The sequence below is a fragment of the Pristis pectinata genome, chromosome 17 (genome assembly GCF_009764475.1).
Source record: "Pristis pectinata isolate sPriPec2 chromosome 17, sPriPec2.1.pri, whole genome shotgun sequence".
NCBI lineage: Eukaryota > Metazoa > Chordata > Chondrichthyes > Rhinopristiformes > Pristidae > Pristis > Pristis pectinata.
The window spans coordinates 23,845,113-23,871,908 of NC_067421.1; the positions used below are offsets into that span (position 1 = coordinate 23,845,113).

Below are 26,796 nucleotides of genomic sequence, written 5' to 3' on the forward strand. Positions count from 1 at the left end.
AAATTAAAATGGACCAAACTCCCTGAGGTTGGAGTAAATCAAAAAAACAAAATTACATCGTGGTTACACAAGGAAACCTCTAACTCAAGATTTTTAAAAATTGCTTCAAAATGGCATAGATTGGATAGTTTCCTCCTGTGCTGAAAATTTCTGTAATTGGGATTTAAACCTGTTTTTCCAAGGACCGATTGATTTGGTCCCATTCATATCTCTGAAAGAGATAAGAAAGGGGCAATGGAATATTTAATTTCCTCTAATTAATTAGAATTTAATGACTTTGTACGTTTAGGTCATGAAGCTGTTCTCTCCTTTTTTTAAAAAAAACAGTATTTTGTATTATCCATATTCTTGATATGAATTGTTACACTCTAAGATCAATTTCAACAAATTAAGTATTAATGTGTCATAACTTCATTTTAGTACTTTTAAAGTTGATGAATGACAGTAGCATAATGAAATCTCTCCTCCATCACTAGTAATTAGCAAGTAAGTTTATATGGAACAGATAACTTACTCCTTTTGTACTGCAGTTGGGAATCATCTATTGATAGAACAGTGCTCTTGGATCTAATTTACTTGTATTCAACAATCCATATTGGGTCTTTTGGCAGCCACTTTGGAAATGTGTGCTGAAGGCTAATAGTATCTTGATGAGTCAGCCTACTTGACTTTCAATCATCACTCCTTCATTTACATGGCCATCAAAGTGAGATGCTGAGAGATCTTTTTCTTTCAAATAAACATTGGAACATTTAATACTAATTGTAATATTAACAATACTGCACTTATTTCATAGACAGAGGGGAAAAAGCAGTATGGTGTTACTACATTACTGTAGTAACTACACATTAAGATAAAACACCCTGCTTTGGCTATGAGGCGTCCTGGGACATCCAGGGGACAGAAAAGGCACTAAGTAAATCCAAATCTTTCTTCCATTCTCCCAAAACTCCCAGCTTCCCTATATCCACCCCACCCACACCAATCATTCCAAAGTCCCTGTGATTGAAGCTGCAAAAACACTCTACATTCTGTCTGGACAAGTGATTACCAGGATTGAGGATGTTTTCAAAGCCTTTGGGGGAAAAATTGTAACATACCCACCATCTTGTCTGAATCCCTGTACCATGCTCACTCAAAATGGGGAGGGAGCATCTGGGATGACACTATAACCTCAAATTGCTCTGTCAGGAGCATGAAGAAAACTAGCATAAGTGATGGAAGGAGCACACCACCTCCCAAACTTTCCCATTAAATACATCCTGCCCCATCTGCGAACCCCACATTATCATCATCAGAACTGGAGTCAAAGCAAGTCATCCTCGATCTTGAGCCTCATATTCAAATTTGTTAATGACAAACAAATTGGTGGCATATTAACTGCAGTCACAAGCATGAAATTGCATTGATAAACTGTCAGCAATAATTGTGCCACATGGGTTTCAAGGCAGGTAAATGTGAAGTTTTCGACTGCATGAAAATGATGAATAAATCTGAGTTTCTAACTACTATAATGCCAAAAACAGCAGAGAATAGATATCTGCCTACACACATACTAAAATGCGGTAGCCATGTTTCAAAATAATCATTAAAAAGTGGATAGATTGGGTGTTATCCTTTATAACTAGACAGTTAAAACAAAAGGCAAGGAGGTTTTGCTATAACTGCAAAATTTTTGGTTCTGCCTACTGTAACTTAAAAAATTATATTGGAAAGAATGCCATGCATCTTCACCAGAATGTTACCAATACTTCAAACACTGAACAATAAATTGGGATTACATTAGCTAAATATATATTCACTAAAATATTGAAGGTTAGGGATTGATTTGAATGAGATATTTAGTTCCCTGAATGGAATGAAATGAGTAGAGAGACTTTCTGCTGATTGGAAGTTGAGAACAAAGGAATATAAAATCAGAGGCTGGCCTTTCAAGGATGAAGTTAAGAAACACTTCTTCACACAAAGGGTGGTAGAAGATAATAAAAAATCTGACAAAACAATCATTTAAATGCCAGAGGTATCAAAGATTTATGGAGCCAAAGAGTATATATGAAGTTAGGGTGCTTATCAGGCAGAGGTTGAATGGCAGAATAGTTCAGAGGAATTAAATGGCTTGCACCTTTTCCTGTGTTCCTATTCCACATCTATAGTATAATCTGCTTCTGGTCACTTATTTTGTAATGTTTGTTCAGCGTAGAGAAGTTGTTCTGACTAATTCTGCACACGACCGGGCCATGATGCAAACAGTTCAGGGAAATGCATAAAGTTATGTTTGGGATCCACTGGTTTTGGAAGTGAAGTAATTGCTTCCTGAGAGGTTGGCAATAAACCAGTAAAAGTCATCTGGGTATGTGTTAATAGTCCAAATTTAGCAGCAATAAGTTACGTTGATTTAGCAATGAGTTAGCAATGATTTTTTTGCACTTCAGATTGCTGGAAATACATGCTGATAATGGTGCAGGTCTGGGACTTCGACGACTGACCAAATCAGCAGTCTAGCCTAACTTATGCAATTAAAAACAGGATGAATTAGAGTGAAATTAGATGCAGAAAAAATAACAGGGGGAAAGAAAGATTCAATTAAAAGAGGTAGAAAGGAAATATACAAGAAGCTTTTGAAAACAGAATTTTTTATTTTAAAAGAAACTAAGGACCACTTATTGTACGACGTTCAGTTTTTTCCTCTTCTCGGCCAGAGGGATTGCATGACATTGCAGGAGCATAAATCTCATCCTTAAAAGGGTCCTTTTGTGTCTAAGAAAAATAATTTTAATGTTTATGTATTGCTGGCAAATCTATCATTTATTTGTCACCCTTGAGTTGCCCTTAAAGTGGTGGTGCTGAGCTGCTTGTTTGAATTACTGCAGTACAAGTAGTGAAAATATTCTCTCAGTGTGTTGGCAGGGAGTTGCAGTAACTTGATCCAGTGAAGATGAAGAAACAAATTAGGATTATGTATGACTCAGAGTGGTTATAGGGTGGGGGATGAGTGCAGTGATTTGCTTATTAGTGATGTTACTACTCTTGTCCTTTCGGGTGGTAGAAGTCATGGATTTGGGAGATACAGTTGAAGAATCCTAGGCGAGTTGCTTCAGTGTATTTTGTAGGTGGTACTCAGGATTTCCAGTGCCAGTGGTGAGGAGTGAATGCATAAGGTGGTGGACAGGCTATCAAATATGGGAGCATCTTTATCCAGGATAGTGTTATGCATTGTTGAAGCTGCACTGATCCAAGCAAGTGGGTGGTAGTCCATTGCCCTCATGATGTACCTTAATGGGACGGTTTTGTGGTATCAGGTGATGACCCCATTGCCGCAAGATATCTGATCTCTGACCTCTTATACCCAGAATATTTAATGTGACTGATTTGTTGATGTTTCTAGTCATTGATGACCTCCAGAATGTTGATGATATGGGATTTGATGATGGAATACATCTAAATGATTAAACCTTTCCTTGTTGAAAGTGATAATTTCCTGGCATTTGTGTGATACTAATGTTGTTTGCCACATTAGCCTGAATATTGTCCAGATCTTGTTTCATGCAGACATGGACTGTTTCAATATCAGAGGGTTGTAAATGGAATGGAATCATCAACAAAGTCTTCCATTTTTGACCTGAGGATGATTTTGTGGAATGGAAGTTATTGATAATTTTTTTTTTATGAACCCAACAATTGGAGAGTTTTCCTCATGACCCACATTGACTTCAGTTTTGCCCAAGCTCCCTGGTTCAACACATGTCAGATGCTGCCTTGATATCAAGGGGCAGTCATCCTTGCTACATCTCTGGACTTCAGCTTTTTGGTCTATATTTGGACCAAAGCTCTGAGATCTGTTCATACTGAAAACCCAAGCTGGACATCAGTGACCTAGTCATTACCATATAAATGCCATTTGAGAGCACAATCAACAGTATTTTTCATTACACTCAAATCATCAACAAAATAGACTGACTGGAAAATAATCATCCTGATTGGATTGGTCCTGCTTTTTGTGAATGGGCCCACATCGTCGGATAGATGCCAGTGTTTATACCTGTATTGGAACAGCTTTGTAAGGGTCACAGCTGCTGCTAAAGCACAGGTCTTCAGTACTACAGCTGGAACATTGTCTGGGCTCACATCCTTTGTATCCTGTGTCCTCAACTGCTTCTTGATATCAGATGGAATGAATCAAATTGGTTGAAGACAGGTTTCTGTGAAGGCGATTGCAGAAGGGAGCTGTGATGGTGATCTACTTGTGCTGATAGTCAACAGTGCATCATGAATACCCAGTTTTGTTTTTCCAGATCTGAGTTGAGTGGAGGAAGGCCTTGGTGTGAAACAAGAACAGTGTCTCTGCCATAGCTGAGTGGTGGTCATTTCTACCATTGCTGTCGTGGATAGATGCAGCTCCCACAGGTAGATCAATGAATACAAGGTCAAATTAGTTTATCCTGTTACGGACTCAGTGAAAGTCCCTTTAAGATAGAGAGTGTGTGTGTATATGTGTGTGTGGGGCGTGCTTACGTCAATAGAAGATAAAGGACGTAATGACGTTGTTGAAGAAGTCAGAAGAAGAAGGAGAGAGAGAGAGAAGGGAGAGAGACACCAGCCTGCTTGTTTTTTTTCTCTATCAATGGATGAGAAACAATAACTGTGTCTGCCACTGAAATCCACGTATGGAAGTTGGAAGTAATCCGGTGGAGTTCACTTTGTTGCTGACCTGTAGAAGGAAACAGGTATTTGTGTGTGGACGACCACGATTCGGATGCTTTTCGGGGTGAGGAAGTCACTACCGAGTAAACACTGAAGTGTCGTTTGGGTTCCATCGTGGAACATTTGGATTTCCTATGTACTCTCTCTATGTTTCTCTACGTCTACGTCTTCAGACAACGGTGGTTGTTGAAGAAGCCCTTGCTCATGTTTCACCTTATGGCTTGCGGAACTGAACTTTAAGAACCATTCCGGAACTTGGAGTTTGGGACTTTGTCACACACACACACGACGAGTTTAGTTTTGGGGTTAACGTTCGAGGTTTAACATTTTTGAATTCTAACATACTAACATTTTTACTTTTATCTTACGTATTATCATAAGTAGTAATAAAATAGTTTTTAACACTAAATCATGCTCAGTGTGTTTCTTTTGTTGCTGGTTCGTGACAATCCCTTGTGTGTTGACTTACTCGCCATCTGCTGCAGATCCAGGTACATCTTCAAACTTTCAGGGATGGTACTACCAAGCCGCTTTTGGTGATTGATATTGTGGCCTTTGAGGGAATTTCATGAATACGTGGTAAAGAAGAATTTGCAAGGCTGTGGAGAATGGGCGGTTGGGTGGTAGTTGTGAGTTGCTTGGCACAGCCGCAATTGGCAGAATGGCTTCCTTCTGTGCTATAACCATTCTATCAAAGTTCAAGAAACTTAATCTTGTACTTACAAAGTGACCACACATGACATAATTGGATCATGTTTTGGTCACTTGCTTATCACAATATAACTAAATTGAAATTAATATTAGAGATGCTTCTGTTAAGTCATTGTTTTATGGAACTTGGTATGAAGTCCACTGGGGAGGCCATGGTTTACATCTTGCTTTTATTTTCCTTTGCCACTGAAGCACATATCATTAACCAATTGTTGCCATCGAGTTCTATCTGGGGATTCTGGTTCGAGCTCAGATGGTTGCCAGTGCAATAAAACTGCATTCATTGTTATTTGTTTTCCCATTTTTATGGGGTGTGGCTTTTACTGGCAAGACCAGCATTCATTATTCATCCCTAATTCCCCATGAACTAGTGGTGAGCGATATTTTTGAATCACTGCACTCTTTTTGGTGAAGGTACTCCCACTGTCGTTGGGAAGGGAATTAAGGATTTGTATGCAGTGACGATGAAGGAATGGTGATTTATTTCATAAGTCAGGAAGGCATTTTGTGGCCTAGGCAGGATCTTGTGCATGATGTTGTTTCCATGCACCTGCTACCTTTGTGCTTTGCACCTCAAGGCTGCATCCTCAGCCCTCTACTCTACTCCCTATACACTCATGACTGTGTGGCCAGATTCTGCTCTATCTCCATCTACAAGTTTGCAGATGATACCGCCGTTGTAGGCCGTATCTCAAATAGTGATGAATCGGAGTACAGGAAGGAGATAGAGAGCTTAGTGGAATGGTGTCATGACAACAACCTTTCCCTCAATGTCAACAAAACTGAAGAGCTGGTCATTGACTTCAGGAAGGGGGCGGTGTACATACACCTGTCTACATCAATGGTGCTGAGGTCAAGAGGGTTGACAGCTTCAAGTTCCTGGGAGTGAACATCACCAACAATCTGTCCTGGACAAACCACGTGGATGCCATGGCCAAGAAAGCTCACCAGTGCCTCTACTTCCTCAGGAGGCTAAAGAAATTTGTTTTGTTCCCTTTGACTCTCACCAACTTTTACCGATGCACCATAGAAAGCATCCTATCAGGATGTATTACGGCTTGGTACGGCAACTGCTCTGCCCAAGATCGCAAGAAGCTGCAGAGAGTTGTGGACGCAGCCTAGCACATCATGGACACCAGCCTCCCCTCCTTGGACTCTGCCTTTACCTCTCATTGACTTGGTGAAGCAGCCAGCATAATCAAAGACCCCACCCACCCGGGACATTCTCTCTTCTCTCCTCTTCCATCGGGTAGAAGATACAGGAGCCTGAGGGCATGTACCACTAGACTTAAGGACAGCTTCTACCCCACTGTGATAAGACTATTGAACAGTTCCCTTATACAATGAGATGGACTATGACCTATGACCTCATGACCTCACGATCTACCTTGTTGTTACCTTGCACCTTATTGCACTGCACTTTCTCTGTAGCTGTGACACTTCACTCTATAATGTTATTGTTTTTCTTTTACCTGTACTACATCAATGCACTCTGTACTAACTTGATGTAACTGCACTGTGTAATGAATTGACCTGTAAGATCGGTTTGTAAGACAAGTTTTTCACTGTACCTCGGTACAAGTGACAATAATAAACCAATACCAATACCAGAATTTTCAAGTTTGAGGTTTTCTCAAAGAAGCCTAGGGAGTGTGCTGTGTAATGTTTTTCTTTGTTCTCTAACTCTTCTCCCCTTTGGCTGTTATTTGTATGTTTGCTTAGGAACTCCCTGTGCCAGGTACTCTCAGAAATCCCCTTTCTTTCAAAGCTGGTGGGTAGGGGTATGTACAACATACAAAATTTGTTGGGAGTGAGGGATAACCAAGAAAAATCAGGGCAATAATTTTCTACTTTCCCTATGGTGCTGGGTGTATCCTGTCCATCAGTACTTCTAATTCAAGGAATCCCTTTCCTCTAGGTACTGCCACATCCGTTGATTTTCTACCATGGTGCGAGACTTGAGGATCCTCTCTTACTGAAACGACATAGCAACTTGTCAGTCACATCCCTACCTCATTACATTCCCATGAGATTTCCCAGCTTGAAGCTTTTTTTTGCAACATTTATTCTGAGTACTAGTCACTAGTTTTAATTACTCACAAAGATACCATACAAATATTCAAACAGCTCATAGTAACAGGTTTAATTCTGGCAATAGCGGTTAGCATAACGCTATTACAGCGCCAGCGACCCGGGTTCAATTCCCGCAGCTGTCAGTAAGGACTTTGTACATTCTCCCTGTGTCTGCGTGGGTTTCCTCCGGGTGCTCCAGTTTCCTCCCACATTCCAAAGAAGTACAGGTTAGGAGCTGTGGGCATGCTATGTTGGCACCGGAAGAGTGGCCACACTTGCGGGCTGCCCCCAGCACATTCTCAGTAATGCAAAAAGATGCATTTCACTGTGTTCCGATGTTCATGTGACTAATAAATAAATATCTTAATATCTTGTATCAATATTGGCATAGATCAGGTAGGCCATTTGAGCTGGGCATCTAGAATGAACGTGCAACTTCTACCTCTTTACTGTGGTTTGGCAGCTCCAAGGAAGTAATCCTTGGGTTGAAATGAGTTGCAGGAAATTGCTCTGAAGTGCCAGTCTTTGTCCTTGGTAATTTGCTGTGGAAATCGCTAACTTAGTGGCTGAGTTTCACTGGCAGTTTTGCAGCTGCTCTCTGCCAATGGACTTTGCGTAGAGTTTAGAAGTGGACAATCAATTGGCTGCGTTCAAAGCTTCGAGCATGGATTTGTCAGCTGTCAGTTTTCTCAGCAATTTTGAGCAGGCCTCACCTGACAACAGTTGTACATGTAGGGCCCTGCTGCCGAGTTGGAGTTTCATTGAGTTCAGCCTTTTGAATAAGAATCTGGGAAGTGGATTTCCATGGCAAGCTGTCCTAGAACATACAGTCCTGGAAAAGGTGGAAGAGGGTGGATTTTGACAATAGTACTAAGGTTATACCAAGGTTAGAGAAACAATGAAATCAGATCAATTGTTTAGTTTGCTTAGGCTGCAGTCACGCTGTCATGTAAGAGACCTAGAGTCTTGCACATTGGAGAAGAAGCTCTAGTCTGGCAATATTGAAGGTACGATATGTTCTAGGACACTTGAGGGGCTGTTGCTAAGGCAGGTCAGTATTCAAGAGGCAATATATTACAAAGTAATATATTGGGTATATATTGAGGAATATATACAATAATATATTGATCCAGGAATATTACAAAGAATGGGTATTTTTTATTCTACAGAGGTGGAGCTGAGTGCCCCAAAGTCACAATCTATATGTTGCTGAGCTCAGTTCAATTAACATTTAATCATTTTTGGTCCCAGATGTTTTTAATTGTTCACTCTGTGTCAGTAGGCAACAAACTTATATTAAGATATATTAAGGTGTCCTGGCACTTTAAGACCACAAAGTTTAATTAATAAATAACTTGAAGTTGCTAAGAAACCAGTTGCTTTGACAAGTGAACTTTACTTGCCAGTTTCAGACTACAGCTCAAAGATTTAGATTTAAAGATTGTGTTATGTCTGTGCCAAAGCATGGTATCCATGCATGGCAGACTTGCAGTTACAGGCAATCTTCAGATTATGGACACCACTACATACAAACGAGCTCCCCATAATATTAAATTCAAAAGGCCAACATACGTACATGCATTTGTTCCTACAAACAGCAGAGCTAGTTTCCTCTCTCTCCACTTTTAGTTGTTGTTCTTTCTTGTCAGTCTTATGTTTTTGATGCCATTCATTACAATGCTATTGAGATATGGTTACCATATTGAGTGATTTTTGTGTATTTTCTAACTTGTGGACAAAATTGATTTAAGGACATTTGTAAAAACGAAACCCTTGCATTACCTGGGGATGGCTTGTATTGGGATACTAAGATGGACAGAATAGTATAGCAATTAATAGCATAGAAGCATGTTATTTGACCCTATTGTCTATGCCACATGTATATACCTGATGTGAGCTAAAAGTTACGCAGTCTGGTTGTTCTGAGCATAACTTTTTTGGAACAAATTTTTGGTGAACTGATTTACAAAAGCGCAGGTGCATTTTGTCGTGTCATGCAGAATGCAATATTTAGTTAGACAGCAGGTTAACAAAGATAGAGGGCATTCAAGATTTAATGGTTTTCTCTGAGGAGTTTGGAGCTGGGACTTGTTCATTATTTAGGGCTTCAGGAAAATATAACAGAACACCTAGAATTTTTGTATTATTTTGTAACTGTAATAAATTCATGGTATATTGAATTTAATTTTTCTACTATACAACTAGTCAATTACTAATGACCTTTGTAAGGAAATTACATCCATCACAAAGGATGTTTAGGCTCTTTTATGGGTGCAGCACTAATTCCCCAGGATTGCACAAAACTATTAGGATTAGATTATGTCAAGACCAGACTTGTATTCCAGAACAGAACATCAAAGAGTGATTTATTTGTGGTGTTTATGATCATCAATAGATAGGTAAGTCATAGCAAAACTGTTCCCTCTGGTGGCATTATGAGGGTTATTGTGCAAATTGTGGCATAGGTTAAAATTAGACTTTGGCTTTTCAGTGATGAAGGCTGGTTCAAAACTTCATATCTAAGGTTAATGACTTTTATTGTTTGAAGGGCATTACAGAGTATAAATTCAAGGCATGAAAATAGAAATAAGATGCAGATGACCAATGTTCAGGATTGAAAGATGGAATAGGCCCTGAATGGCCTTATTCTGTTCCCTATTGTATCCACTATCACTTAGCTTCAGTGCAGTTTTATCTTTGCTGTAAAGCATCATTGTTCACTAATGAATTAATCATTGGATCCCTCCTGTTTCATTTAACATTTAGAATCAATATAAACTAATGTTAATTATGGATTACATGTATTCAGGCTCTTCAGTCAAATTACTGTGATTTTTTTTAAAAATCAAAATTAGACAAGGTTCAATGTGCATGACCAGGAAATATCTGTACAATTCTTGTTCTGTAGATCTAGAGTGCTGGCCTGAGCCCTGTAGCTGAACTGGCAAGAAAGAAATGGTCCAGTTTTACACTGGCACTTTCAAGTAAATTGTCAGTAAATCATATTAGTGAGGGAATTTCCAAAAGATACAGTTTTGCAGTGCACTGTGGTGAAGCAAAATTTGTGACAGCTGTTTGATCTTCCTCTTGTTTCATTTCATTTTGGTGCTTACCAGAGTATTAAGCCAGAGCTTTCCATTATTTGTGCTATTTTGTTTAACCTTGGTCAATTTTATGGTTACCTTGGCCTGCATCTTGTTCATCTTCACATAAGAATTTCAGGGCCTCCTACCTTCCCAACAGCTTTGCATGGCTAACAGGGTATCATAAGTTAGGTAGTCCTGGATAAGCAAGCAGTTTCTTTTTGTTTCTATCTGCGGGCTTTTGGCAGCTGCTGAGAATTGAACACAACTTGTTATAAAATTTGTTATGGTTTGACATCCCTCATTTCATGATCTCTCAACATCTCTGTTTAAGTAGCATGATCTCTCACTTAGCTTTTGTTTTCTGTTCCTGGTCAGTCATTAGTTTTTTCTGTCAATTTTCACTTGTAGGGAAAATTGACAGCTTGGGGTGGTGTTGAGTATTGGCAGGCAGATTTTTAAATCTTGTGAACAGCATTTTTCCTGGAACTGGGGTGTCATTTCAAGTTCTCATTAATCGTTTAACAGCCTGAGGCTATGACGCTGTATTATAAATAAACATGACTTGTGTCAAACATCCAGTTTATTTTTGACACTTTTGTGGCCTAAATTTATTTTCTAACAATTTTTATAACTGGATGTACACTCTTAAGCAATGTATTTTTATCAATTTGTTCATTTAATTTTGATATTGATTACTTTTGCCTTTTCCTTAAAATTTAATCCTTAATTGCCTACACATTATATACCCAACAACCTAGCAAAGCAAAACAATGTAAAGGCACTCTAACAACTATTGTGGGAAAGTTTACTGTCAAGCACCATTAACTTGACTTTGTTCTGTGTCCTTTCATCTTTGTTTTTTTATATATATCACTAAACAAATTACTTTTCCTACAGGTTATTGAAGAATGATCACCGTGAGTCTCACTAAATGAGAATGTGCTATTCCATTCTAATACCGCTGGATTTAAAATTTAATGATGGAGCTGGCAAAATATAAATTATTACTTTATTATTGCTGATCTATTAGATTGCTATGAACTAAATTATTTTCCCATGTGTAGAATACATTGGTTATTCTGCTGGTTAATTTTAAAATAAAGTTTTAATTTGCATTAAGGTGGCTTGAATGATGTGCAAGTGTATGCATGGTCCTATATTGGGGTTTTGTAGCTTAGAAGGGAAGAATCTATGTGTCATTACAAAATTTCAAAGAGGCTCTTTTATTTTTAATTCTACTGCAGTAGTTTTGTGGCTAAAGTTAAACTTAAATATTCATGTTTTTGGTAGTTATTACAAATAGAAAAAAAAGTGCAGAAATGCAGTATGGGTCTGATCCATGATTAGATTTGACCAGTGATCTTTCCTTAGAAAGTACTAATTCTTTACTTGCTGCTTATTTGGTGTTTTTGTAGGTTGGTGGTACTAAAGCAGGAGTGGTGCGCTTCTTGGGAGAGACTGACTTTGCTAAGGGGGAGTGGTGTGGAGTTGAACTGGACGAACCCCTCGGGAAGAATGATGGAGCTGTGGCCGGAACCAGGTTTGCTTGCTTACAAATGTTTAAGACTGAGCTCTTTGAAAACGCATCATTTGTGAAGCATCACACAATTTCCACAATGAAGATTAATACTTGACGACCTTGAAAGCTGTAAATTCAGATATGTAACTAGAAATTGTTTGTTTCCAAGTGGACAATGAAAGAATAATTCACAATGCAGAGAATATGTTTGCATGCTATGCCTTTATCAGTCTGAGGATCTTCACAAACAATCAATCATATAACAAAAATATCTCAGATGAGTAAAATATAATGATTCATGGTTATGTAAGCAGTTGACTAGCAAAGAAAATTATTGCTGATCGTCAAATAACAGCACATGAATGAGCCACTAAAAGCAAGGGTTTTAATTTCTCATGCAGATTGAATGAAATCCTTGCATGAATAGTATTTGACAAAGTTGTTCCTATTACCAAAGACAGCAGATTTTTCTGCCCAGGCCAGAAAGAGAATACAATAAAACTCCCTTAATCTGGCATTTGGTGGTGACAAACTGTTGATTTTCTGGACTAATGAATGTTATTCCTATCAATATCCCAACACTCTTTTAATTCTTTTTAAGATGTCGCACACTGACATAATAAATTTTGCAGTGAACCTGCTGAGTTTTAAGGGAACTCAGGAACTGGGGCCCTGGTTAGCTTCAAGGAAACATTACCTGGTAAGCTAGATGCCGAACTATTAGGATTTCCAAATAATTGGATAGCAGATTATACAGTTTTACTGTATTTGAATTCTTGATGTTGATTGTAGACATTGCTGGTCAGTCAGTCAACTAGGTCCAAAGCACCACGTGTTCAGGAGCTAAGCCATCCATGACTTTAGTCTGGCCATGTTAATGATAAATAGTTCGATAAGATCTACAGAAGCACAATGGAAACAAGAAAGAGGTGTAAAAGCTTTACGACACAGAAGGAAGGTACTGCCAGTGGAGAAAGAAGTACCCAACCTTCCCAACTTCTAGCACTTGGCTGTAGCCCTGCAGTCATGGCTCTTCAAGTACAAAATTGCAATGAGAGTTTCTACTTCTCTCGCCCTGAAGGTAATGAGTTCCAGACCTCCAGCATCCTATGAATGAAAATGAATTGTCTCCTTATCTCCTGTTTAATCATTCTACTATTTACCCTGGTTTGACCCATCTGCCAAGTCCTGTTTACTCTCTCCTCTCATAATTTTCTACACCTCCCATTGTTCTAAAGTAAACAGCTTCAGCTTATCCCATCTTTCCTCATTGCCAAAATTTTCCAATCCTGGCAACATCCTCCTAAATCTCCCCTGCACCCTGTCTAGTGTAAGTAAATCTTTCTCATAATATGGTGGTCAAAAGTGTACATAGTACTCAAGTTGTGGTCTAATTAACATGGGAGACTGGTCTAGATCAGTCTCCCTGTTCTTATTTTCTGAGCCTCTGCTCACAAAGGAAAGCATTCCATAGGCTTTTTAAGTGTTCTGTTATATTTAACGATCCATGGACATGCACTCCAAGGTCCTTATGTTCTTCTTCACCTTTCAATGTTTTCCTGTTTATGTATGTTCTCTTATCTTGTTGCACTTCCCTAAATACATTTCTCTAAACAAAATTCCTTTTGCTTCTTCCTACAATCCACAGATCTTGTCCTCACTGTAAACCAGACCATCAGTTTTTGTATCATATGCAAACTTCTTCATCATGCTCCCTATTTTTAAGCACAGTAAATTAGCCTTCTTCCAACCGATAGGGGGAAAAAAACAAATAAAATAGGTTCTAACTATGCTAAATCTAACTGAACTATGATTCCTATCACAAATTCCTACTCTTCCATTCATGATCATTTCACTTGCCTAACTTCATTCTCTAAAACTAAATCCACAATTATGTTTGATGGGCTTGCTACATAATGGTAAAGTTCTCACAGATGTAATTTATGAATTCTCTGCCCTTTATATCTTTAACACCATCCCAATGTAATATCAGGATGGTTAAAGTCCCTCACTGTTACTACCCTAGCATTTTTGCACATTTCAGAAATTTACCCATAAATTTGCTCTTCTATCTCCCTCAGACAGTTCCGGTCTCTCCCATACACACCTATCAGTGTAGTTGCCCCTTTCTTTATTCTTTGATTCCATGTTAGCTTCGTTTGATGATCCTTCAAACATATCATCCCTTCTCAATGCTGTAATTGTTTCTTCAACCAATTTTTATCTCCCTCTCTCATCTGTAAACAGGAACGTTAATGTACTATAAGCCATGTTTCAGAAATAGCGTGAATATAATTCGCCTTGTTCACTGCACTCCTTGCATTTATATATAAAGCTTTAATCATAGCCAGGTTGCCTTTTTATTTTTGCCTGCCAGGAGAATTCCAAGCACAAACTGGAGGAACAGCACCTCATTTTTCATCTTGGAACCTTGCAGGCTAACGGCATGAACATTGAATTCTCCCACATTAAGTAATTCCCACACCCCTTCCCCACAAACTCACCCCCCCCCCCCACCAAACCATGCTGCTTCTCTTCTTCCCTTTCCTAGCCTATCTCTTTTCTCTGCTCTGCCTTTTCTTCTTTTCTGTCCTTACCTTTGACCCATCCCCTGGTGGATCTGCTCTCCCCTTGTCCCCTGCACCTGGCTATCACTATCTCTTACCTGCATCTACCTATCACCACCTTGTGCCCACCCTGCCTCCCCTCTTTTCTCCACCTATCACTGCTCTGCTTTTCCCTCCTGTATATTGGGCTTCCCTTTTCCTATCTTCAGTCCTGAAGAAGGGTCCTGACCCAAAATGTTGACCGCCTGTTTTTCTCCACGGATGCTGCCTGGCCTGCTGAGTTCCTCCAACATCATAGTGTTTTTCATCTAGATTCTAGCATCTGCAGTCCTTTGTTTCTCTGCCTTTTTATTTATTTTCCAAAATCATCTAAGTAATTACAAATAACTGGGATTAAGAGATTTGGGGAGGAAAGAAATTTATTTAAATCTTAAGTACTATCAAGTGGTAAAATACAACTTTAAACTATGTGACTTGCATCTTCTATTGTCAGTGAGAACCTTAAGTTTATTTTGAACCAGTCTTCTGATACATTGTGGTAAATTCACTGCATTATTATGATGGGCTAAAGTGTTGTATTTCCATATCTTGGAAACCTCTAAGATGAGATAAATAACTAAAGCTGAACATGCAATATGTAAAGATATCAGCAACTCCTAACCCAAAGTTTTTTTAAAATCTGTGAATGGACTGAATCCCGATACTGTTGTGGTTTACAAGTTTTGGATATTTTTTCTGGTGAATTAGTGAAGCAATTGAATGAATTACTAAACAATCAAAATATAAATAAATTCAATGCACAAATAATGAGCTTGTAAAAGAAAGTCATGCATTTATAGCATGCTTTTTCATGAACTGTGCCAAATTGCTTCACAGCCATTAATTTTTTGAAATGTAGTCACTGTTGTATTAAATGATCAATTAAATAATTTTAATAATATATGTTTGTTAATAAATAATAGTCAGCAGTCCCAGCCCTTTTCCAGGTGTGTTATATGGTTTTTCTAAATCAAGGGTACTCACATGACTTTTTTTAATATCTCACATGAAAAATAATAGTTTATCTTTCTGTACAACACTCCTTTGGTACTGCATTGAAACATTGGTCATAAACACTGCTAAATGGCTGGAGAAGGCTTGAAAACATGAACTACTAAGAGAAACAAGTGTGCTACCGCTAAGGCAAGACTTACTACTTGTTGCTGCGTCGTGGCTCTAGTAGCCTAGGTTCAATACTTGGTTGTTGTCTGTGCGGAGTATGTACGTTCTCTCAGTGATCATGTGGGTTTTCCTCAAGTGCTTCAGTCTCTTCCCACATCCCAAAGATGTGCTGATAGATTAATTGGCTGCTGTAAATTGCCTCAATGTAGGTTGTGACTGGAGAATTAACAGTGGGGGGGGGGGGGGGGGGAGGGGGGTAGGGTGAATTGGGAGTTAATGGGTATGTAAAATGCTACAGGTTGCAGAGAAATAAATGGGGGAATGAGATTGATGGCGACGATGTGAGAACCAATACAGAGTCTGCGCTGAATAGCTTTTTTCTATGTCATAAGAAATATGAAATATTTTAAAGTATATTTGTGAATTGCTGATTTCGATCAGTAAGGCCTATCCAGCTGAGTTATTTTAGTAAAATAGTCAGAAATAAAATGTATAAGTAAGTAATGCAAATTGCACCTGAATGAAGTCTTAAAGGTACAAAACTAAGTTAGCATAAAAGATGTTATTACGGCAGTTAGTATTTGCATATTTAGTGACAATAGAATTGTTATTGGTTATTATGGCACCAGATGGTGTGAACATTTTCATTGTTGGTAGTTAATTTTACTAATCCATATTTTTACAATATTGAAAAATAGTTTAAGGATATCTTTTACATGGGATTATTTTCACCAACCCCATCTCCATTGGCTAACGTTGGATAAGTTTTAAAGTATATTAATTTAAGAAAAAAACAAAAAGTATATGTTCTATCTTTTGGTTTAGATATTTTCAGTGCCAGGCAAAGTATGGTCTGTTTGCACCAGTTCATAAAGTTACCAGAATTGGATTTCCCTCAACAACACCAGCTAAAGCCAAGACAACTGTACGAAAAATAGTAGCTACCCCATCAAATCTCAAGCGGAGTCCTAGTGCATCATCCATCAGCTCTTTAAGCTCTGTAGCATCTTCCATCAGTGGTAGACCGAGTCGATCAGGATTGGTAAGAAATTAACCTGATGTCAAAAGTTGCTTAATCTATCCTGGGGGCTTTGCAAAGTGCTTAATGTTAAATTTTCAGATAAACGTACAAAATACTTACTGATCTTTCATTTTGAGGAATTACTTCTGAAGTATTTAAGGAATAGAGAAGAATGAGATGGGAAGATTGGCAACAAAAAATGAGGAGAGGAGAGCTAGGCCATGGGATAGATGAACTGAACGAGAAAGAGGGTGAGGATGGAGTAAGATATGAGGAGATGAGGTGACAATGTAGGGTATGAGGGCAGGAATGGGGAACGGGAGAGAGAACGGGAGATTCAGAGAAATGGGTAAAGGTGGTGTGAGAAAAACTGAGAGGAGTGGGGAGCTAAATGGAGGGAAAGAATAAATGAAGGAATGAAATTGGAGGAGAGAAAAATAAAGGATGCTTTGGAAGGCAGCAAGGGGAGGAGAGGAGCAAAACTGGAGTTTGCAACAGCAAGGTTGGGGAAGTAGACCGATTTTCCTCAAAAGTGTGTTGCAAAATCATTTTAGATTTGATACTAGGGAAGCAACCAATGATTTGCAGAGGAAGGGGAAGAACGAACAGCTATTTAAGTAGATAAGGGACATCGTCACATCAGAAATCCCTTTTCCTTATCAGGTCAGAAGGTTTTTCCAGCCAACTAAATAAGTCATTATACATTTTTAAGTGAGTACTAGAGTTTTGCTTTATCATTTTATCCTGTAGAGAAAAATCACACCGCAGGAGAGGGGAAGATTTGAGCGTACGAAGGGAAAAATTAATTTTGCAGTCAAAAAGAAATCTGCAGTAATAAATGAGCTTAACTGTTATTCTAATAACTTAAATGTCAATTTTTTTTTCTCCAGCTAACAGAAACATCTTCACGTTATGCAAGAAAAATATCAGGCACCACTGCATTACAGGAGGCTTTAAAGGAAAAGCAGCAGCACATTGAACAGCTTCTGGCTGAACGAGACCTAGAAAGAGCTGAGGTTGCCAAGGCAACTAGCCACGTGGGAGAAATTGAACAGGAGCTTACGTTACTTCGGACAGGTCACGAACAGGTAAGAGTTTAATGAAACTGTAAGCTTAATTGGCAAGTAATTGTTTTTTCAAGGTACAATGGAAATGGGATATAAAGATCTATAATTACTGTATGATAGCCAGCATAAAAGGCAGAGACAAGAATAAACTTATTATACCTCATTAAGTCTATTCTTGTCTCTGCCTTTTATGCTGGATTAGATATTGGATTAGATTTACCATGGTTTATTTCATTGACAGATTGTATGTATTTTCCCAGAGAGTGTCTGCTTTATTTGGGGGGAAATGGTAGCTTCGCGTGAGCTAGCAGCATTGGTGTCCAATTCAGGTGTAACGAATGTTTATCCAAATTTATCCAAGGCTTTTCTTTCTTCACCTATCCACTCACCAGCCAATCTTCCTTGTCAACTGCCAGAGTTGGAAGACACTCGCTCTAGAAAAGTGTAGACACGAAACTGCAGATGCTGGAAGATCTAAAAGAAAGATATAATTGGCAAGGAAGCAATGAGAAAAGCTAACTCTGTCTTCCTCCTGAGAAAATGATTGGAACACAAGCAGAACTTAACCAACATATAGATTCATCAGAGAAACAAGTGCAAGACCCAATTGTAACACTTTTGTTCCAGGCACTGATACCTGCTAGATGTGTTGCAGTATAAACAGGAGATTGCAAGTAAGTCAGCAGCACTCATCTCAAGATTGGTGCAGGCAAATGGTGAATTAACCACCCTGTCAATCAATCCAGTCTGTCCTCTCCATCAGTCTTGCCCGTTAATGGCAACCCAAGTGCTGCTGCTGCAAGAAAATTGATGTCTAAGGACTCAAAGACCCCACAAATAAAACTCTCTCTGTCAACAGCTCATGAACAAACAGATAACTCTTAATCGGAAGGAACTGCAAAATATCCACGGTCCCTAATCTGCCCCAATGTCTACCATAATTGGTACTAATGAAGAGATTCTTGGCTTTTTTACCTGAAAGAACCAAACCTGGTTTGATGAAAATGGCCTGGAGATCTTGGAGCTATCCAATCATAATTGAAAGTCATTCTTTGACTAGAAATACAATCATGTCACATGTGGGAAGAAAACTGATCTATGGACATCTGAAGGCCGAAGACCAACAAAAGTGGCAGGAGATCCAGCAACTAACTGATAACCCTGGCGAATGTAGATTTTTTTGGGTTCTGTGAAAAGCATTTAGGGGGTGAACACGCAAGGATACCTTCCACTGAGAGCCAAGAATAGAAGTAAACTTATCAAGGGCATTGTGGCAGTCATTGCCTGCCAGAAGGAGCACTTCAAATGTCTCCTCATTTGAGGCACTGTCCTTGACGCAAGTGTCCTGGGCTGTATTCTACAGCAGTTTTATGCAGTTGAAAATCATTTTTTGTCTAGAATAATGGGAAGTGTAAGAGCCACTTAATCAACTTCCTGGACTTTCCTATAATATTAACATTCAATCTCTTAATGCAGAATGTATTGGAGATGGAGGCAAAGATGGACCAGTTACGAGCATTGGTGGAGGCTGCTGACAGAGAGAAGGTGGAGCTTTTGAACCAGCTGGAGGAAGAGAAAAGGTACAAGCTGCTAAAATAATGTCTGAAATAAATTATAATAGAGATGAAAAAAAAATTGTAAAAAAAGATAAACCATATGGAACCACATTGTTCTTGTAGAAAAGCACAGTCTGGCTTGATATGAGCCAACTCAGAAATCAAGTTATTCTTGAGTTTAACCTTGTAGTTTTACGGCAGTATTTATCAACTGTATTCTGTATATGAACTGGGAAAAGTTTGTATTTTAAGCAGAGTTTTCTTTTTGCCTTCATTTCTTCTGTTATTAAAGACCTTCAGCCAGTCACATTCTTTCTGCCTAATTGTTTGTTTTTCCTCAATAATTACTTCTGTTTTTACCAACAGAAAAGTGGAAGATCTTCAGTTCCGTGTAGAGGAAGAGTCCATTACCAAAGGTGACTTAGAGGTAATAATCCCCTGGATTTTCAGAGATCATGAACAAAAGACCATAACCATTCTGATCGGTATTTTGCATGTAACAAAACATGTTTGCTGCTAGTACTTAAGAAGCCAGGGAATAGCAACACTGAATAAGTTTTTCAACGCCTGTTGGTATAAAAGGGATGAGAGGCTGTGAACAGTTCACGCTAGTGGCTGATGACTGCTGATCAATGGAGAACCTGGGCTTAAATATCTAAACATTTCAAATTATGATTGGGTGATTTGGTTATTTGGCATGGCGCTTTGGCTATGTGGTTGCAGTGATGGCAAAACATTCTTGATTAATTAACAGTTACGACCTTATGCCCTCAACAAACAGTGCAATTTTAAATGATTAACATTGTTGTATTCCATTGAGGATGAAAGTTTATTCTGTATGTGTTTAACAAGTTCTATTACTGCTTCAAAATTTCTTTACACTTAACTTGGATATATTCAAATATTTGAGAATCCCATAAATAAGTGAACTATGCATATAAAACTGGCAGTCCTTGGTCTGTTGAATCAGAATTAATTCAACTTTAAGTTTTTAAAGTAGTTTTAGCATTTTCAGTCTCAGTTCATTTTGTTAATATTCAGATCATGAAAGAATCACGGAAGTGAGGGAAGAAATGGCAGAGCTTTAGGAAGTTATTATTGGAATTATTACCAAACACTGAAAGACCATTTGAGTTGAAGCGGAGTACAGCAACTCGTATTCAAAAAGGGGTTGAGATGTGAACTGAAGACAAATTAGTTTAACTTCTGTTTTGGGGAAGATGCACAAATGCATTTTACAGGGGCCATTATTTGAAGATCACTGATCAGGAATTAACAACAATAATTAACAGCAGGAATAGTTTTACCTCTCCTTCTGGAATTCTTTAAAGTAATAACTATTAACCAATGAGAGCTATCTAATGGATCTGATTTACTTAGATATAAAGCATATCATAAACTCTCTTGATTGCAGATTTCTAAATGTATAGAGACTACAATAGGATGAAGTACTTATAATCAGTAGGAAGAAAAGTCTTAGTGAGTCAAGTGGTATATGGGTGGGGGGGTGGAAGAAAAGGTCTGGTGTTTAAAGCTCTGCAAATGTCTGAATCAAAATGTTATCATTTGTATACAGTTTAAACTATTTTCCATGTAGTTTAAAACAACAAAAATAATACTTACGTGAAGAGGAAACCCTACATTCCACATCGGACATTTGATTGTATTCAGCATGTCAGCACAAGTCCAGAACTTTTACCAAATCATAGGAATTTATAGTACAGTAGGCCGTTCAGCTCATAGTGCCCAAGTCAGGCAACAAAAAGAGAGCTCTTTAAACATACCCCTCCACCATTTCTCCTGATCTGTAGCCTTGTAAATTGTGCTACATCAAGTGCTCATTCATGCACTTGTTAAATGAATAGGTTTTTGCCTCCACCGCCTTTTCACACTGAATTCTTTTTTCTTCCACTCTTTGGAAGATTTTTCCACAACCCCCCTCTAATATTCCTATCAGTTCTCTTAAATCTGTGGCTTTTAATTAATGACCTTTCTGCTGAGGGAAATAGATTATACCTATTCACTCTGTCCCAATCTCTTCTAATTATGTTTATCTCAATTTAAAATCTCAGCCTTTGCTGAAGAAAACTTTTACCCTGACAATATCCTTGTCAATCTCCTGTATACCTTTTCCAATGTTATCTTCTTATGTGATAATCAGAACAGTGAAGTACTCCAGCTGTGGCCCAACAAGGATTTTTCATTGCTCTAGCATAATTCCCTGCTCTTAAACTCTGTCTCAGCCAATAAAGGACAGTATCCTGTATGTCTTCTCAATTACTTATGTGTTTTACCTTCAAGGATTTGTGGACATGTAATCCAAAACCCCATGATCATTCAGAATAATATCCATTTCTTGAGCCACCCTGAACACAGATTATCGTTTTGGACTCTTAATAGGCCCTACTCTTTCCTTTGTTATCCTTTTGTCTTCTGGGTATTTCAGAAACAAATTGGAATGTTTCTTGATTTAGCTTGCCAATATTTTTCATGGACGTTCTTTACCTTCCTAATTTTCTTCTTAGTTTCGTTCCAGCACTTTCTAGCCCTGCTGCAAAACTGAGTTGATGGATCTGTGAAAAGACTTCTATGCTTTTGCCTTCTTTGTATGTAACTTAGCATCCAGGGAAACTTGGATTTGGGAGTCTCGCTCTTTCCCTTTGTAGGAACATATTTGTACATGCTCCTTCCAACTGACCAGCACCATTCCTTATAACCAAGTCTAAAACTGCCCATTAAACCTATCACAAAAAAAATACTTTTTATGTAAACATTGTGCCTTGTGCTAAATAAAACTTCTGAATTTTGTTTTAACCAACAGTAAATTCAAATCAAATAACTGACATGGAATTGTTATAAGAGACAGAAATGGGCCAAATGAAGACTGTAGGAACAAGTCTGAGGAACTTTTGGACCAAATCCTGCCAGTTTTATCAGGAAACTTTGGATGTCTTCAAAAATAATGCTGATTAAATGTGGTAATTCTGATGTAAGAACAGTTCTGTCCTTGAGTAGAAACATGATGATTGCTTTTGGATCATCAATGTAAAAAGTGATAGTATTGCCTAGAAGTTAATTGTCAAAACCAAATTATAAGATATATTTGGCAAGCTATGAGAAAGCACAACTAACACATTGCTAATCTATGTGTAGGAATTTGGGCAAACCCTGGGGTCTCAAATTCAAATGCAAATTAATTTCATATTTTAGTAACTGATTCTTGCATTCCTATATCATTCAGAAACATGTACTTTACCTCTCTGGAGATTTATCCAACAAGTTCCTGAACTACACCAACCTGTAAAATTCTAGTTTCGATCCACAAACAATATAGCGATAACTCATCACAGCAAAAGTATAAATGAGGTACAGTTAGCCTTTTGAACAATGCCATTGGCCAATCCTCGTTTCTCATTTTGGTCTAATTACCCTCCTAAAATAGACGAGTGTAAATGATGAGGAGTGACAAATGGGTTGGTGCCTGGGCGAAATGCTTTTCTCAATCAAGTTGCTAGCTGATACACATTCATGTAGGAACTGAACAATGGAAACTAAATTAGGCTCTGGAATATGCTTCTGGGTCCATATTCTTTAAAGAACAAATTATTACAGGAAAGAAAGGAATAAGATCAGCAAGGAAACAATATGCATTTTTTTGGGTTGCAGCATTCAGTGAAATGTAGATTAAAGCAAAATGGACTGGATGGTGTAGGAGTGGTTTCTTCTCAGATTGATAGTTAAATCATCAGTGTGCCGCTTAGTGGACATCATTGCATGCAAGGATTGTAGCAACTATTCTACACTTTCCTCAGTAAAATTAGATTAAAAGGGAATGGTATATAGTGTAAGACAGGTGAAGACATCCAATGTTTAAATAATTTCTAATTTGAGCAATCCAAAATACTACTATAAAACAAATACCAGAACTAACTGCAGTAACTGTTTTCTCAGCATTGACTTACTTATATGCATGTTGCTTTCACAGCTGCACAGAATGAAATGCATTATATATGATGATGAATAACTCTGCTGTAAACCCCTATTAATTATAGGTTTATAACTAGTTTTGCTACTATTATTATTTGACTGTACATGTAATATAGTTTAAAAACTAAAGTCCACCTGAGCAGCAATTAATGAAGGCAAGCTACTGAGTCCCTTACTTATTCTAAAAATATATTTGCATTTATGTTTTGTAGAGATCAAAGGAAAATTATCCACTGCAGCTTTAGTTTTACAAAACACTTGGGTTTTGATTTGTTTATTCATGGGGAAACTTTACACAGAAATGTGAATTTCTTTAATAATGACTGAAGTCAAATATTATTTCAGGATTGCAAAATGTTTTGGGATTTCCCCCATTGTTATTCAAGGTTCTATACAAATTTTCCCCTTTATTTTTATGCCAGTAGCTTTCCATTAGGAACTGATTAGAATCCAGATTTTTGTTAAATTTATTTAAATTATGTAATGTGGATTTTGAAATTAGACTGACCAATCTAATATCTTATTGTTTGAACTGAGGCCACCATCGTTTCAGAGTCTGAAGTTTTCCCTTAAGTGCTTTTTATATTTCTCAAACCCACTTGAAGCAGATGTTAATGGCTCTGACTGTAATTTGCATTGTTTCATTGGTCAACGACAATGGTGACTATCTTTCTGGCCTGAATTCCTGTTCAGATCCAGCATTATCAGGCATCAGTTGTCCTTGTATGTTTCCCATGAAAAGCCATGAGAAAAACCTCACGTGGAAGGTTAAATATTTCATTAGCATTCTGAGTGACTGAACATCCCTTGGAATTCATTTGTGTCACTTTTGTGCTGCCAATATATACTTAAGCAATCAAATTCTCTTGAACAATACCTTTATTTTATTATCATGCCAAAATAATCTGAACTATCATTTTGAAATATTAAAGCAGATTATGTAAATTCAGAAAAGAAGTGTATGTCCAATATTTCATTTTGCATACACATCAGATTATACAGGTAACTTAATGGATTTAGATTTAATGACTCCTAGAAGAATTGCTAACTTCAAGAACTGATTAAAAGAGAAAAATCATAATTTCAGATTATTCTGTGAGGTTCATTGCAATTTCATTTTGAAAGTGGATGAGCTGCCACAACTCTATCCCTTTGAAAATGTTTCCACTTGCTCTTGTTCCTTTTGTACCATCACATCCATTGTGGACTTATTCCTTCCTGGCTAAAAATTCAACTGGCCATCAGCAGACCATATTGGCTTTAAGGACTTTGAATGATCCAAGCAAGCCTTTCAAAGATCTAAATATTCAGATAGCTGTCTTAATGCTCAGTTTTATCCCAAGTACTGTAATTTAGTTCCTTCATAATTATAAAACGTAGCCTTACTTTATTCTTCTTGTATTTATTGCTGAAGCATCATTTGAAAGAATGGCTGAAGTATCTGCTGTTCAAGTACTCAATGTTTTGTCATTTTTGGAATTTTTGAAATGCATCTTTTGGGCAGTCTCCTTGTGTGCACCCAGAGTAGTTTAGCAATAAAATCATGAGTTCTTTTTTCAAAATCTTCCAGAAACCAACTAATTAAAACAAACTAATATGATTTTGTATGGACCTCACAAGTTATAAAAGTTTAATTTTTCTCAGTAATGTGCATGGATAATCAACTCCAAACCCAAGTACAATGAAGACCTACTGCATTCTTTCTGAATGCACAATGAGAAATTCACTTTAGTTTATAATGCAAGTGAAGTCGCAATTAAATTACTTAAAGTATAAATCTGTACAGGAAATTACAAGGATATGTTATTTTGGAGGATTTTGTGTTTTGCTCTTGATTGATTCTTAGGATGTTTTACCATTTCTAGGTGTAAATCCTGTTTCTGAATAATTAGACTAATAATGTTTCAAAATACAGAAGCACAAGGGGTTTACAGTAGTAAACTAAAATTTAAGTATTAACTGTTCTGATTTGAACAATGCTGATATTAAACTGTACACTGACTGCATGAAACTTTTGAATCTGCCTTTTTTAAACTGTATTTCTTTTAATTGTTCCCTATTTATCCTTGTCAGTGCATACCTTTGATACCATTTTCCATTAAACATTTCTGTTTGCTTCCAAACTGTCCAATTTACCCTTTGCTTTCCTAACTGTTATAAAAGGCAGAAGGTGCTGGTGGATAAGCCTGCATGTGGCTCCCTCCTGTCGTGCTGGCATGTGATGGTGGCACTGGTGTGTTCTCTTCCTCTCCCTTTTTACTAACAGACGCAGACCAAACTGGAGCATGCCCGCATTAAGGAGCTTGAACAGAGCCTGCTCTTTGAAAAGACCAAAGCTGAAAAACTCCAGAGAGAGTTAGAAGACACTAGGGTAATGGATTTCACAGTTTCAATGAACTCCATTCAATTATCAGCATGTACCCAAAATGGATATAAGTTGCTAACATTGACATTGTTATATTGGTTTATCCCTGCAAAAAAAGTTTATCACTTAGCTAAGGACATTTTAAACACTATTTATATGTATTTTAGAATGAGATTTTGCTACGTGGATCAAAGAATTTTTTGCTTTTCTGATATGTTACTTGTTGATATATGCTTACTCCATGTCCTACCTTAAATGAGTGGGCTAGTTGACAATCTGCTCACAAACTTTTGGTGGTGAGTAATCAACAAATGGGAACTTTGTGGGAGATTAACGTCCTTCAATTTTTCTGGCTTTCTCAGAAAAGTGCTTCCACGCTGCAACTCCCAGAAGATCCAGCTGAAAATAACATTGCAGTTAAAATTGTCAATGGGTGCCGTCCCACATTCTACCACAGAGTGGTGCATTATGTCAGAGTATCAGTGTGATAAGTGTCACCTTTGTGGTTGGTCATATCTAGAAAATGTTCTTTTTTCTTTTTAAATCTTTTTATTAGTTTTCCAGATTAATATATAACATCGATGTTTGTAAATATAATACAAAGAGATCAAGAGAACAATCATGGCATAGACAATCATAAAGAATATTAAAATATAAAAAAAATCTTTAGATCTCATGATCTCTTAGTAGATGAATATAATATAAAAGAAAGGAAAGAAAAACATTTATTGTGTATATAAAAGAAAAGAAAAAAAATCCCCAAATCAATAAAAAAAATTGTAAATAATATATCAAACCAAACTAAAAAGAAAATTTCAAAAAAAAAGACAAAACAAAAAAAAAGAAGAAAAAACTGGACTGAAATTTCTCAATAGAAACAGAGCAATATTATGTCATCAACTCCGTTCCTCTAAATTGAAAAGTTATTGAAAAGGGATCTATATCATTTGAAAGTATTGAATAAATGGACTTCAAATATCTT

At 37.5% G+C, this 26,796-nt stretch overlaps 1 protein-coding gene across 7 annotated transcripts in view; it reads left to right on the plus strand.

Moving 5' to 3' along the window:
- Positions 1-26,796, plus strand: part of clip1a (CAP-GLY domain containing linker protein 1a) — a 125,720-nt gene that overhangs the window by 36,912 nt on the left and 62,012 nt on the right. For 5 of the 7 annotated variants that reach the window (XM_052031877.1, XM_052031875.1, XM_052031871.1 and 2 more), the window contains exons 4-9: positions 11,987-12,111; positions 16,644-16,860; positions 17,730-17,927; positions 19,383-19,486; positions 19,829-19,889; positions 25,716-25,820. In XM_052031877.1, coding sequence (XP_051887837.1) covers positions 11,987-12,111; positions 16,644-16,860; positions 17,730-17,927; positions 19,383-19,486; positions 19,829-19,889; positions 25,716-25,820 — 810 coding nt within the window. The remainder of the gene's footprint in view (positions 1-11,986; positions 12,112-16,643; positions 16,861-17,729; positions 17,928-19,382; positions 19,487-19,828; positions 19,890-25,715; positions 25,821-26,796) is intronic. The other 2 variants (XM_052031876.1, XM_052031874.1) reach the window with 1 other exon arrangement.